At 43.2% G+C, this 15,929-nt stretch overlaps 1 protein-coding gene across 1 annotated transcript; it reads right to left on the bottom strand.

Annotated features, from left to right (window-relative positions):
* Positions 1–299: 299 nt before the first annotated feature.
* Positions 300–14,187, bottom strand: glrba (glycine receptor, beta a). Its single transcript, XM_042102495.1, has 11 exons — positions 13,595–14,187; positions 12,844–12,958; positions 9,831–9,937; positions 9,016–9,083; positions 8,566–8,792; positions 6,932–7,014; positions 6,549–6,689; positions 5,443–5,595; positions 4,913–5,061; positions 4,507–4,668; positions 300–1,662 (listed from the first exon to the last, which is right to left on the bottom strand). Exons 2-11 carry the CDS (start codon positions 12,948–12,950, stop codon positions 1,366–1,368), a joined length of 1,494 nt encoding a protein of 497 aa, XP_041958429.1. The 5' UTR covers positions 12,951–12,958; positions 13,595–14,187; the 3' UTR covers positions 300–1,365.
* Between the last annotated feature and the right edge of the window lie 1,742 nt (positions 14,188–15,929).

A 15,929-nucleotide genomic window follows, 5' to 3' on the forward strand; every position in this document is an offset into this window, starting at 1 on the left:
CGGACTTGTAACCAGAGGGTCGCCGATTCGAACCCTAACCAGTAGGAACAGCTGAAGTGCCCTCGAACAAGGCACCTAACCACGCACTGCTCCCTGAGCACCGCTGTAGCAGGCAGCTCACTGCGTTGGGATTAGTGTGTGCTTCTGTTCACTGTGTGCTGAGTGTGTTTCACTAATTCACGGATTGGGATAAATGCAGAGACCATATTTCCCTCACGGGATCAAAGAAGTACTTATACTTATTACAGTAATAAACAGAGAAAATATGTTTATATGTTTATTTTATTCATGATGTGTTTGTACACAGAAGCCATTCCCATAATGCATGTTATTTACAATAATTCCAGTATCAGTCCTTTAAAGCATCCTGTGCCCTGAGAAATTGTCCACCAGCAGCCTGGCACATACACATACATACATGCACGTGCACATACGCACAGTACCCAGTGCTGTTCCTGTCCCTCTACTCTCACGTTTAAAACCCCAGCCTGGAGCTATTTAAATACAGAAAGGTCTGCATATATTAGTAAATGGATTAATGTCTTTACTTCAGCGTGCAAGGTATTTAAATACACACACACACAAACCACACACACACGCACACAGACAGCAATCCCGTTGTGGGTTATTTTGCTTTGAAGCAGTTCAGATGCAAATTGTAATCACTCACTCAGTCACACACACACACACACACACACACACACACACCTTCAGCAGTTATGCTGTTAAAATTCAACTTGAATAGTGGAAGACTTGAACACTGGAAAGATAGCTTCGGTGCAAAACAATAGAAACAGAAGGACAGAGCTGAGGATGCCCGTTTCCCCCATACAAAAAAAAAACTCTCCCAGGTATGGACTACAGAGAAACAGCTTGAGAGACGACAGGAGTGTGCTGTGACCAACTCATACACCACGTCCGAGGCTCCTCCACTCCCCAGCCTCCTCTGCGTCAGTCCACTTGGGCAGTACCTGCAGGAATGGCATCCTCCAGTGTGTGTAGTCCTCCAGGGAGAGTCGTCCTCATCAGCACCGCTCCAGCTCCTCAGCACTCCTCCACACACTGAGCTGGGCCACATTAGTCACAGAAACCTCCAGTAAGGAAAAGCTGGCAAGAGTTGCTTTTCTTATCCAGGTTAGAGTGCAAACCAAACCAAGTTATCGGAACCAATATTTTTTTTTAGCCTATGCGTTGTGCTGAGGTGAAACCAAATCCTTTTACACACAGACACACACACACTCTCTCTCTCTCTCTCTCTCACACACACACACACATTAATGACACACACTTTCAGACTGAAGGAGTATGTATGGTGACTTGTGTTCATGTGTTTCTATGCATCCACACTGAGGTCCTCTACGCTGGTCACAGGTACACAGACCAGTAGATGACATTGAAGAAGAGGAAGGTGAATGGGAAGAGGGCCCGGGCATACAGGTCGACGCGCTTGGCTGCTGACGGAATGATTGGTTTGGCAGGAGCGGGCTTCTTGTTGTTCTTGTTCTTCTTGTTGCCCAGACCATTGTTGACCTCGATGGGCTTCCCATAGCAGTCAAAGTTGGACAGCTCGAAATCCCGAGGCAGTGAGCCGACAATACTGAAGTCATTGGAGCGCAGGTCCGACTTGGAGGTGCATACTTTCTTACAACGGGTCTCCACAACCTACACACACAGCAGAGGAGAGCAAGAGCAGAGTCACTTCAGCACATCAATCCTGCTGATTAATCCTACAGAAAGACACACACATGCACACACACACTCACACACACACACACACACACATGCACACACACACTCACAGACAGACACACACACACACACACACACACACACACACATGACAGCCCATCTTCATCATCTGAGTGATTCTGGCAAACAGCCACCTCTCTCCTCTGGGCATAACATATGGCATAGGGCCACAGCTCTAGTCCCTGGGGACTAGACAACATGCCAGTTTAACACTTATAGAGGCGTGCACTGACCACTTACCTGCCCATCATGACCCCTTTGGAGCTTGCTCCAATACCAGAACTTTCCTAATATTACAGTTTTTCTCGATTGCTTTGACCTGCGTTAACACCCTTTTGCTAAACAGTTAACACAGATGTCATTCAAAGACCCCAAACTCTATTGGTTTCCCCATGCTAAACCAAAGGAAAACATCTTTTCACAGGTGGTAGAGATTCCTTGCCAAGTCTGAATCTAGGGGCAGCTGTGGCCTACTGGTTAGCGCTTCGGACTTGTAACCAGAGGGTTGCCGGTTCGAACCCCGACCAGTAGGCGCGCTTTGAGCAAGGCACCTAACCCCTCACTGCTCCCCGAGCGCCGCTGTTGTTGCAGGCAGCTCACTGTGCCGGGATTAGTGTGTGCTTCACCTCACTGTGTGCTGAGTGTGTTTCACGGATTGGGATAAATGCAGAGACCAAATTTCCCTCACGGGATCAAAAGAGTATATATACTTATACTTATAATCTCTGATACACCTGTGTGAAACTCCTTTGCACAATTCTTCAATCAGCAAACATGTCTGTTCTGTGTTGTGATTTGCAAGTATGGATCTAAGGCACATTTAGAGAATGTATTGTATTGCCTATTTGGTGAAGAAAACAGTACAAAAGGTGTTTGCTGTAGGTCTATTTCGATGAAAATTTACAAGTTGTAGTTCAATGAAATTTGTCTTGTCTAGGGGCAAGTCTTACATGTCAATGACAGTTACATCTTGAGAGGAATTAATACAATTATTTTTTATTCAGTACATTTAGACTGTTCACAGTTTTTTCTGATACCAGAAATGGAACAGACATAGCAAAAATGCTCATTTTGAGAACTATATTTTTGCATTTTGTTGTCCAGTATGTAATGATTGATTGAAATCACAGTGATCTGATGGCAGGATGTGTTGTTTGAAGACAAAATTTGCAAGCAAAATATGTCATTTTGGCCAGAGTGCTTTTGTTCAGACATGGGTGTTAACTGTTTTGAAAATGTGATGTCAGAGTTGACACAAGCATCAAAGCAATCAAGAAAAACTAATACCCACACAATCTACAGACCCAAACTCCACTCAGTTTACTGGCCACCTTTTTGTACATCACCACACCCACCCAACCATACACCGCCATATCATATTTTAAAAACAGCACAAACCTGTCACTAAAAAAAATCAACATGCACCTTCATATTCTCTCTCTCTCTCTCTCTCTCTCTCTCTCTCCCTCGCACACACACACACAAAGGTTAGTGGTCATGTGCTCTAGTTCTCTCCCTGCTGTCAGAACAGATAAAACCCCATCTCCCAGAGGCCCCTGCTTTTACTCCCCTGCCATTTCACTGAGAACGCTCACTGTAACCCACCGCAATTACAGCCATTCCATCAAATGTGCCTTTTTTTCCCTCGCGCACACGCTCTTCCACTCTCTCACTCTCAGAGAGAGAGAGAGTAATTATGACCTTTCTGCTACTGCTGGATGTCTGTCATGCAAGCCCATAGTGTAGAGAGGAACATTCAGGACTAGCAAGAGCCATAATCATTTTCTGCATATAGTTTCATAGACATTTAGTGTCTTCATCGCTATACATCAATTTGAAAATGTTATTTAATATTTGATTGTCTTTGCCATTGTACTATCACAAGTGTGTGAGACACCCTTTCACCATATCATATGCAAGAAGGAAAGAGAGACAGATGTTATGTAGGTTTTCTTCTGCAGCTGTAGCGTTGGCCTCATTTCTACAGAACATTCTTTGAGGTCCATTAAAAGGTGGCAGAAATTATATGTGGAAACTGCAACAGCTGATGTTGACTAAGTAATGACCACGGGGCATTTCTTTTGCTGGGTGTTGAGTGACAGCTAGCAAAATGGACTCAAGGCTATTTCAGCACCACGGACAGCTCTGCCCACGTAGTATGAGGTCTGGCCGTGGTCCTGACAGTCTCACTACAACTAGAGCACCTATGGAACAAGTTACACATGTGGTATAAGTTACACATAGCTGACATGGAAGCAACACTAGAGTTGACAAAGCACCTGTAAATCAGTTCCTATTCTTTACAGCAGTTAAGAGAGATGTCATGATTCCTGAACTGCATGAAACTGGACAGCACATGGTTCTCAGGCCACTCTCTGATATGATCTGCCTAATTGGGAAGAGAATAATGGCATTCACAGCCATTATGCTTCACAGCACAAATAAGCAACAGTGTTACTTTTTTGGAATAAAGACACTACAGTGGAGCTAATTTGAGAGCAACTGTGGAGAGTGTGGAGCTGTTGGACGTAATTGAAAATAAATGTCAAAATATGATAACATCAAAACACAGGCATCATCAACATGAATCATGAGGCTGTTTTGGTTGACTGATTAGAGTCAAAAACACACAAACACAAACACACATCTATGCAAAATCACACACACACACACACACACACACACACACACAAACACACACACACACACACACACACTTACACACACACACACACATAGACACAGACACACACAGACCTGCAGTGTGCTGACATGTATGGGGGTGCCCCCTGTGCCATTGATAGTGTTGGGGGTTTTGGAGGGTGTCTTGTTCTTCGCCTCCTTTTCTTCCTTCTCCTTCTCTTTCTGTGCCATTCGTGCTTTCTCTTCCTCTATCCGCTTTGGGCTATTCAGCATCACCTGAGCAACACACAAACACACCCGTACAGTATATACAGTGTACAGCAGCATAGTGCAAACCATATCCAATATCACACACACACACACACACACACACACACACACACACACACACACACACACACACACACACACACACACACACACACACACACCCTACACACACTCTCTATATATATAATACATATATAATGTACATTCACACACACTGACCCATGCACAACACACAGCCACACAAACACACCTGGACAACGGCGTACTCCACCAGAGAGGCAAACCCGTAGAACAGGCAGGTCAACATCCAAATATCAATAGCCTTCACATAGGACACCTTGGGCAGGTCTGACGCTAGAGATGTACACTCAGAGGAGAGGGACAGAACAGAGAGAATACCTACAGCAGGAGTGGTAGAGAGAGAGAGAAAATGACCAAGAGAGGATGAGAGAGAGAGATGAGGGAGTGGGAGTATGGAGAGAAGAACACAGTCATAGATTAGGAGCGGGCAGGGCAGGGCAGCAGGATGAGTGAGAGGCCAGTGAGTCTCCTCATGACAGTGCCATTGGTCCCCTCCACTCCCACCCCAGTACACCCACGACAGGAAAAAGAGAGGAGAAAGAGCTCTGACCTGACAGAGGGGTGGAGCCCTGGGATGGACAGATGGGCGGATGAGAGGAGGGAGAGAAAGGGAGGAGCCTATGAGAGATGGAAGGAGAGATGAGAGGAGCAGAGGGGTGTGTGGGCGGGCTCTGGCGAGAGACTGGCAGGGCGGCTGACCTAAGGGAATGCGGGCGGCGCTGGCGTCGGGGTTGATCCAGAAGGCGAGCCAGGAGAGCACCACGATGAGCAGCGTGGGCGCGTACACGCCCATCATGTAGAAACCCACTTGCCGCCGCAGCGTAAAGATCACCTCCACACACGTGTAATGACCTACAGAACACACACATGTACACACATGTACACACATGTACACACACACACACATACACACAAACAAACACACACACCAGCATGAAATTTAAAACAGATTCCTTCATGTGTTCCCCTCCTATAACCCTCTCATTCCCTCATAGTTCTCCCCTCTCCTCTATTTTGTCCTTCCTGATCTCATTCACTCATTTCCTCTGCATCTCGTCACAATGGCTTTTCCTGGGAGTTCAATTACTCCATTCCATCAGGACGTCATCTGTTATACAAAAACCCCTCCACATATTCTGTATCCTTGTACAACATCTGTATGTGTAATTATATAAGGGAAGTCCAGAGGTAATTGTGTGTGTGTGTGTGTGTGTGTGTGTGTGTGTGTGAGCGTGTGTGTACCTGAATGTGCATGAATATAGACATGTCCATGTGGAGCACAGTTAAGGTTTTTGTTTACTTGGGATGATTTATGAGTCTTGCTGCAGGTTATTTATATACCACATGAGTCACACGTATCCTCTGCCACACACACACACACACACACACACACACACACACACACACACACACACACACACATACACACACACCCTACACACAATCTCTCTCTCTCTGAAGCCCCCCCCTACCCCCCCCACACACACACATACACAGAAACACACACATACATACTTCAGGCATGTCCACTTTCCCATGTGTACTGTACCCTAGGTACTGTGCATGACCACACTGAACCATTGCGTATGCTAAGTATGAACTACTAGTGACTCAGTTTTCTTGCTCACTGTAAAAAAACGTCTTCACTCTATGCTAAACCTACTGTATGACTAAATGTGGGGGAAATGTCCATGTTCGGTTAAACTGAATGCATCTGTGTGCCTGTAGTTATGCATGAGCCAGTTCAGTCCACTCCACACATGTATGTGGGTGTGAGTGTGTGTGCATGTGTGAGTGTACATTACCTGTCCCAGGGTAGAACTTGGTGCAGTTGGCATATTTAATGTCCTCCTGTTTGACATCAAACTGAGGTAAGGCAATCTCATCCATCTGCACAGGGTCTCCAGACTGCCACATGAATACCAGGTCCTTTGTGGTGTATCCAACTGCAGCAGTAAACACACACAGACACACAGACACACATGCACACGCATGTGTACACAAGCACAAACACATGTGCGCACACACATGCCCACACACACACACACACATACACACACACACACAGTCTAAATGGACTTTTTACATTTACATTAATTTGAAATGCTGTGCATTACATAATGAAAATGAATATGTAGTATTATGTGATTTTGAGAGAGAAGGAGGAAGACAAGCAGACTGGACCCACAGCTTTCAAGCTGAATCTTGCAGTGCTGGGTATCCATGGGAAATAGCTGCAAGGCCAGTGGACAGGAGAGAGTGATAGACAACCTGCACAGAAAGTTTTGTTACATTCACAAAAGTCAATAATGATAACTAGAAAAGCTATTCCAAGGAATTACCAGTGCATGAAAATGCAAAAGTTGCTATGTAAAATATCATGTATAGTTAAAACAGACAATGCAGAGATGGTTACTAAGGTGTTGATAGGATAGACATGGTGGTTCCATAGTTCAATGAAAGTTGATAGTTTAAAAGTAGACAGTTTAAAAGTTGAATGTAGATAGTTTAAAATGTGTTGATAGACTGATAGTTTAATGCATGTTGATAGGCAAATAGTTTAATGGCTGTTGATTGGCAGATAGTTGAATGGATGTTGATGGACAGAATGTTTAATGGATGTTGATAGGCAGATAATTCAATGGATGATGATAGACAGATAGTTTAATGAATGTTGATAAACAGATAGTTTAAAAGTTGCTGATAGACAGATAGTTTAATGGATGTTGATAGGCAGATAGTTTAATGGATGTTGATTAGGGTTGGGACGGTATGGATTTTTTCTTACCGCAGTTGAAAAGCAAGAAATCACTGTGATTTTGCAGTATACTGCTTGGAATGTTGGAACATTGCGCTCCCCAACACACACGCGGAAGGTCAGGTTTGCTGCTTATCATTTATTATTCTTCTATCCAAAATGTCTGCGTTTAATTCAGCTTCAACCGTTTAACGTAGAACCTACGTTCAAACTTTGTAACATAGGTTTTGAAAGAGGTGTGACACCTAAGCAATGTATTTTCCTTTTTTGTAAACTTTTACTTTTTGAGATATTAACAGAAAACAAGCTTATTTTCCCCCATAGACTTTGCATTGCCACCGTAGAATAAAACCTTTTAAAATGATATCAAAGTGGGAGCAGTTGCATCATGTAAAGAAAATATTTGACAATACTGTTATATTGCACCAGATTGGAATTACTACTTATATGTATGTGTGTGTGTGTGTGTGTGTGTGTGTGTGTGTGTGTGTGTGTTTACGTGTATGTGTATTTGTGTGATTGTAAGTGGGAGACCCCACGCAGGGGGAAATAGCTGTGTGTGTGAGTTTCTAAGAGCTCTGCAGGCTTCATTAGCCTTTGCCTGCATGTGGTGGTTCAAAGGCAGATGACAGAGGGAGGAGGGGAGAGCGCAAGATAGAGAGGGACACACACACACACACACACACACACAGCGAGAGAGAGAAAGAGAGAGAAAGAGAGAGAGAGAGAGGGGGGGAGGTTGGCCCCTCAGGCTCTGCACACATGGCAGATAAAGATCTAGAATATTCCCTTTACTTCACTGCCATAAAGACCTTTACAGACCACTCCATAAAGCCACAACTAACACACTTTCATAAAAACCACACACTCTCACACACATGTGCAGTCACTTCTGATTATTCTGTACTATTGATTTAAGACTGAACCAGAAATCTGTGTTGAGGAGGAATGGATTACATATAGTAGCGTCTATCAATCACAAAATTAATATATTAATGCGGACATTTATGGGCCTTGATAGACCTTGATTATGCATTTGTGCATGTGTGTGTATGTGTGGTCACCTCATGCTGATGAGTACATCTCCATTGCGGAAGATGAAAAGTAAAATGTTGTCCTGTGTCACGTCGTGGAAGTTGGCATTCTTCTCGTTGGCGAAGAACAAGTCGGGTTTCCAGAGGCACTGGAACATCTTTGGGTCCACTGTCAGGGCGTCGGACTTGAAGTCAGCAGGGAGACGCAGCCGAGGGTCATTCCAGCGCTGCCTCAGGAAGATATTCACCCGGTAGTCCTACATGTGTACACACACACACACACACACACACACACACACACACACACACACACACACACAATTCAATCATTTTAAATATGCAGACAATACATATTAGTCATACTATGGATCCACTATTCATTATGTTATACAAATACACTGGTTTATAAAATTGTACATCAGCAATGTCTGTAAATTATGTACATACTGTAGACCAGTACACACACACACAAACTCATACCATTGTGGTTTCCTGAATTGATCCAAAACTGTTGATGAAAATGTTCACTCTATCCTCTACAGGTATTCCTAAAAAACAAATCACCATACACACATTAGTACTGATGTCTCCCTCTCTCCCTGTGTATGTGTGTGTGTGTGAGAGAGAAAGAGAGAGAGAGAGAGAGAGAGAGAGGATTTGGGGAACATAGGCTAGAACAGAAGAGCAGTTACATATTTTATAAAGCCCTAAGTGACAAACACAGTAAATAAACACTAGTAAAATGAATTACCATGAATGAGTTAAGAAGAAAGTCTGCAACAGTAACAGGCTAATAGTTCTCCTTTATAAATATTACATGGAATCTCATCATAGCTCCAGGAAGATTTAAAGATTCAGACCATGATAATGAAAAGGCTGGGAGCATAAACATGTTCACAGGAAAGAGCTGAATAGGAACTAAGACCTCTACAAGAGAGCTACACTGTTAAATCATGGTGATCTCAACGGAAAAGAAAAAATAGTCAACATTGTGCGTAGGCCTCTAAACATCCTTGCCTAAATCATCATAATGTTCCTGCTGCTTTAAAACAATGTAATTATAGCAGTCATAACTGTCACATTGTGCAGTATGTGAGGTACATGTTTCCTTAGGGACACCATGCTGTGATCTATCTGGCCTCATCCTCTAGAATAACATAATCTGATATCACTGATCTGGATGAACAAGTGGCTTGCCAGCTAATCTCACAGCAAACAAACAAACAAACAAAATCAGAGGCTCTGTCCAGGCCAGATTAAAAATCGGCATTACAGTTGAAACCGTTAGGACAAACCTTTAAAGTTGGGCCTTATGCGGGAGTCATATGTGACCAGAAGTCTGTTAAGGATATTGCTAGTTGAATTGGCAGGGACTCGATCCAAGTCCTCAGCTGACAGCTGCCTGTCAATGTAAAAAACAACATGTTACCAAAATATGAGCGTTGAGTCTGCTTCAGTTGAAAGACTTATATGAACACACAACACTCCAGGCGGATCCTGTGTTTGGGGGAGTTGCTGGTCTAATGTAGTCATGCTGGTCCTGTGTTGAGTGGTGCAGGCCGTTGGCGGCTACTGGAAGTGAGTGGGGTTTGGGTGTGACGTGGATGTATGTGTGCGTGCCTCTCTGTTTGGATGTTTCAGGGAGCTTTAGCCCACAGGTCAGAGCTGCCCTGCTGATGAGTCAAACACCACAGACAAGGGCAGAGAGAAGCACCCAAAAGCACCCTCAGTGCACTCTCCTCACAGGCCACCACACAACATCAAACACTAGTGCACTAACGCCGCGTAGCAGCCTGGCCGCTGCCAAGCCCACACAACTAGCAGCAAAGATAAACACAACCACACATACAACTGCAGTATCAGTGTAATCCCACAAACACCTACAGTGCACTCTACACTAAACAGCAAAATGTCCACAATTACACTGACAAGAACAATAAGATTAATCTGAACTACTATCTAAAAACTAGGACAAATGACAGAAAATGAGTAACTGGTCAGTGATTGTAATATCCGTGCTCTCTATTTCTGACAAAGAGAGCAGTTGCATTCACAGGTATTCTCTGCTGTGGCTCCTGCAGCGCAATTGCAGTGCTGTTCCCACAGATGTATTAGATGGGCAGTGCTGTTCCCACAGATGTATTAGATGTGCAGTGCTGTTCCCACATATGTATTAGATGTGCAGTGCTGTTCCCACATATGTATTAGATGTGCAGTGCTGTTCCCACATATGTATTAGATGTGCAGTGCTGATGTATTAGATGTGCAGTGCTGATGTATTAGATGTGCAGTGCTGTTCCCACATATGTATTAGATGTGCAGTGCTGATGTATTAGATGTGCAGTGCTGTTCCCACATATGTATTAGATGTGCAGTGCTGTTCCCAGATATGTATTAGATGTGGAGTGCTGTTCACGCAGATGTATTAGATGTGCAGTGCTGATGTATTAGATGTGCAGTGCTGTTCCCACATATGTATTAGATGTGGAGTGCTGTTCCCACATATGTATTAGATGTGCAGTGCTGATGTATTAGATGTGCAGTGCTGTTCCCACATATTAGATGTGCAGTGCTGTTCCCACATATGTATTAGATGTGCAGTGCTGATGTATTAGATGTGCAGTGCTGTTCCCACATATGTATTAGATGTGCAGTGCTGATGTATTAGATGTGCAGTGCTGTTCCCACAGATGTATTAGATGTGGAGTGCTGTGCGTTTGTCAGGCTGGTGTGGGGGCAGCTGGGTGGTAGAGTGGGGCCAGAGAGAAGTGCTCCTGCTGCCTGACTCTGGAGGCTGTGGGTCTCTGGATGGCTGTTACTGAAGCACAGCACGCTGAGTTATAGTAAAGGATGAGAGTGCACACACTCACCGATGACTCTGGACAAATGGATGTGAGCTGGTGCCTGCCGCTTTGACACAAGACTGAAAATCGGTGCAGATTCTACTCTCCTTCACTATGAACTTTAACTGACTGGAAGTGGACAATGACAGGAAATAAACTGGTCTATATGTCTGCTTATGAGTCTACACGGATGTGTGTTGCACCTTTGTCTTCTATCTAATCTTCACATCAGTTGTATTACATCCGATTACCCAGCGTGGCCTCACAGGCTTGGGATGGCATGAGATCCACAGCCTTTGGCTCCAACCTATCTGCAGTGATTCCTAATAGTGGGAGCTCACCCTCTTTCCCCTAGAGCACAGCTGATTGTGTGCACACATAACAGCTGGTCACAAAACACACCAACATCAACTACAGGGTAAAGAGACGCTCAGATAACATTCACAACAGGGTGAACACTCATGTTGAGGTGGTTCTGAAGTTACAATATGATACTGGACCAGAGTCAGAAGTAAAAGCAAAAAGGCTCTGTCAAGATTTGTCAATATTCAAGTCAGACCAACAGCTTTTCCCAGTAGACACCACCAATACAGTCATCTTTCACCTACCTACAAACAATAATATTTTACTGTATCATGCCCTTACAATTTATTACATTACATTACATTTGGCTGACGCTTTTTAGCCAAACCGACTAACAACATAGTAAACAGTTTAAGTTTTAGAGCGGTTCTCAACAATTTTAGGACAATTTAAAAACATTAGAGTACAGTAAGAATAAGTGCATCAGTGAGTGCTGTTTTTAACAGTTACTTGTCAGTTTGAGACGACTGGTGAGTGCTTGGATCAGTAAGACTTGTTGTAAGTTGTAAGTTGTAAGTTGTACTTGTTGTAATTTATACAGTCCATGCTTACAATACTTTACCATCCAGAAATGCAGAGTCCAATTTTATCAGATAGATATAAATACACACTTCAATCTGCTAGCTGAGCTGCTCTAACAGACGCTGGATGATAAAACCGATTTAAGTTTTATTATTACTGTGATAGGTCTGTGAGACAAACCAACTAAGATGTCCAAATTCACTATGCATAATATCCACAATAATAATAATAATAATAATAATAATAATAATAATAATAATAATAATATTGTTCTTGGTAACTTTAATCTGACTACAGGAGAAGTAGCTAGACTGTGCCTGTGGTCTTACTGTCCCTACACCCAACACAGACAGTGGCTGCTTTAATTGTGTGAGTGTGGGTCTATGGGGGAGGAGGGGTGTGATGCTGCAGCCGTCTTTCTCATTTTCATGCTGAGACAGGACCAGAGCATATAGGGACATATCTACAGTAATATGTACAGCCTAGACAGTAGGTGGGTGTAGCACATCAGTATGCAAATGTACATGAGCTTAGGACATAGAGACAACAGAACTTCTGTGCACAGTTTGTGTTCACTCACGAAGGACAGATGACCTGTTTGGCCTTCTTCCCCTTGGATTTTGGTGCTGATGCAACCACAGAACAAAGCAACAGCACCAGCAACAGAGCAAGTTTACCCAACGCCATTACTACTCCTGCAAACAGAGACAATGTTATCAGCCATCAGATGGAAAGTCACAGTTGGATGAGCTCAATCACAGTCGATTCATCTCTCCCTTACACACACACACACACACACACACACACACACACACACACAACTAATTAAATAATATGTCATTTTAAAAGGCATTAGCCTAATGTAAGAAATTATGCATTTTTAAATGAGCATACCCTTTTCGGGCATAACAAGCGACAATCGAATGGCACAGCCTCAGCAAAATTTATCATAATGCTGACTCAACCTATCAACTCGTACACACACGTGTGAGATGACGTGTGTGTGAGTGACACTCCTGTGTAATCAATTAACAGCAGAGATAGCGGAGAAGTAGTCGCAAAGCGGGGGAGTCAAAAGTCGGGATAGGATCCAACACGCGCGAGCTCCTAGTCCGCAGTGAGGCTCGCGAGCACAGTAACATTAATCATGACCATCACCACCACAGGCAAAAGCACACTCTCAAAAACTACCGCACGAATATACACGCCACTAAAAAATGCATCAGAGAAGTGACTTCGGGAAGTTAGAAAATATATTAAGCAAATGCATGCTTTTAGCCTCGCGCCTGCCCTTGAGAATTACTGCATCAAAGGCTTGCCGTTTTGCTTACCTTTTATAGCGCGAGAGAGAATGTCAGGGTGTCCGACTCACACAAACATCGCTGTCCGCACCCCCAGTGTCTCCTCGTATCACTGACTGACTGAGTGTGTAGGTATGTGAGACTGGAAGAGCCTCTTTTCTCCTCGGAAGATGAATTCTGCCAGCCAGCACCTGTCCCGACTGCATGCGCAGTGGCTGTGGGTCTCGCGCGAAATTTCACGGAAAGTCCCAGGCACGAGTTTCTGCTGAATGACCGATTCGCGACCGTGTTCGATTTTTTATTAAGGGATGCTATAGCTTTGGATAAGGTAAGTCATCTAGTCTGGTGATGTCTATGACCACTTTAGAAAACGTGTGATATGCCCAGTGTCCTCTTCCGAGTTATCGAGTACAAGTCTTAACTAAATTAGCTCTACATTTGGTATCAATAATTTTTTTATCTACTAGTATTAGTAGATAAAAAATGCTGGAAAATATAAGAAACTTCTCCCATTGTCAGCTTCAGTGCTCTGCTTGCGTCCGTCCCGTCTGTCAGGAAATATTATAGTGCTCGCTCTGAATCACAACGGGAGGCGCATAGAGGGCTAAATTAGGCCATGTGATCCGTTGGTATCTGTCCTTTTTATTCAAGTGGTTTCAGAACATGGGGTATGAAGACTTGTGTCTTTCTCACAGTATGTGGCATGGTTAGATGTTCTGTGAAATTACTTACTTGTATTGAGTTTGTATGCAGTTTTTTAAAATGTATTTTTATTTTTTATTTATTTACTTTACTTTTTAAAGTATAGGTCGCTTCAGAGTTCACATTAACATTTTATAGAGATGCTATATGCTTGTAGGAAAGCCTTTTCACACCTAATGATCTGCGAGATAGAGACAGTGTTCTGCCCCTTGAAGTGTGTGTGTGTGAGTGTGTGTGTTGGAGTGTGAGCAGAGGGGACAGCCAGCCTGGAGCATGGCGGGATGCCAGCATGCTGCAGAGGAGAGACAGAGGAGAAAACAGTATCTCTCTTTCTCTCTCTCTCTCACACACACACACACACACACTCGAAATTAAGGTTTGCATATATCTGTCCATTCAAGGACATAAAACACATACAGAGAACATACAAACAAAAAATAAATAGGGTATACTATTATGTAACAGTATGAATAAGGAACGCATGGAGGACAGAAAGACTGAAGGAAAAAGGGAGGTAGTTGACTTGGTGCCTCGGGGTCACAAAGAAGATGTCCACTGTGACATAAGGGCAAGGAGGGGGACAAAGCCGCCTACAGATTTTATAACTGTGTGTGTGTGTCTACCAAGCTTCTGGAACTTAAGAAAGTATGTTGTGTGGCAAACAGTGCAGTGTGCACATGTTCACATGCACGCACACACACTCATACACAGCACATGTCTGTGCCTATTTTAAGCCGATTCGGACAAGGACCTTCTGCTTCACCTAGGGCAATGTTCACTGACCTAATACTAAACACACACACACACTTAAGTCTGGTGCACATAGCAGATACCAGAAATAGCACATTTCAAAAATTGTGTTGCACACAATCCTTAATCTTTTTGTAACAATTTAACTTTATTTTAATAATTACATTTTTTAACATTGCGACAGTTGTGTCTCAAGATACAGAATGGGAATGGGATCTTAGGATAACGACTGTGTAATTTTTTCAATAAAATAAAACAATTTCAGAGAATACAAGTTTAGTGTAAAATTCCCACAGGAGTATTGAATTAGACTTTTTTAGAACCTCAAAAATCATTTGTATTAAATTAGACACATTTACCCCATCACAGATTACACTGTGACTTGTGTTATTTTAAGGGAATGCAGTGTAAAAGAATAGGCAGCATTAATATTCAAACTAAAATTATATTAAATGAATTAAAACAAATTTGACAATGTAGGTTAGCTAAGTAGGCCTATGTCAGTTGAGAAGAACTAATTAGGTGTCTAATAGCATGGAAGACTGAGGGGGAAAGACAAAATATGAGACAGTTCCTATTACATTAGATAAGGCTGACAATACTGTACTGCCATCTAGAGACAAAAGGACTAATTGGATCAGCCCGTTATATACATTCAGTTGAAAACATGGCTCAACACATTGTCATTCAATAATATTGAGTGGCTTCCTTGGTGAATTAAATTGTGACTGATCATGTGAGCACATGCATGCGAGCACTGAGGAGAAGAGCTTCATGGCTCCCTGACTCAGCCTGGAGGAGACGGACTCGTTCTTGGGGATCGGTTGACTGCCATCAACTCAACTGTGCAGGTGGTCTCCTGGTGACTTGAGCTGAAGTGTGCGTGGGTGTGAGAGGGAAAGAATTGCTGACT

Source organism: Alosa sapidissima, chromosome 1 (genome assembly GCF_018492685.1).
Source record: "Alosa sapidissima isolate fAloSap1 chromosome 1, fAloSap1.pri, whole genome shotgun sequence".
In the NCBI taxonomy this organism is placed as follows: domain Eukaryota; kingdom Metazoa; phylum Chordata; class Actinopteri; order Clupeiformes; family Clupeidae; genus Alosa; species Alosa sapidissima.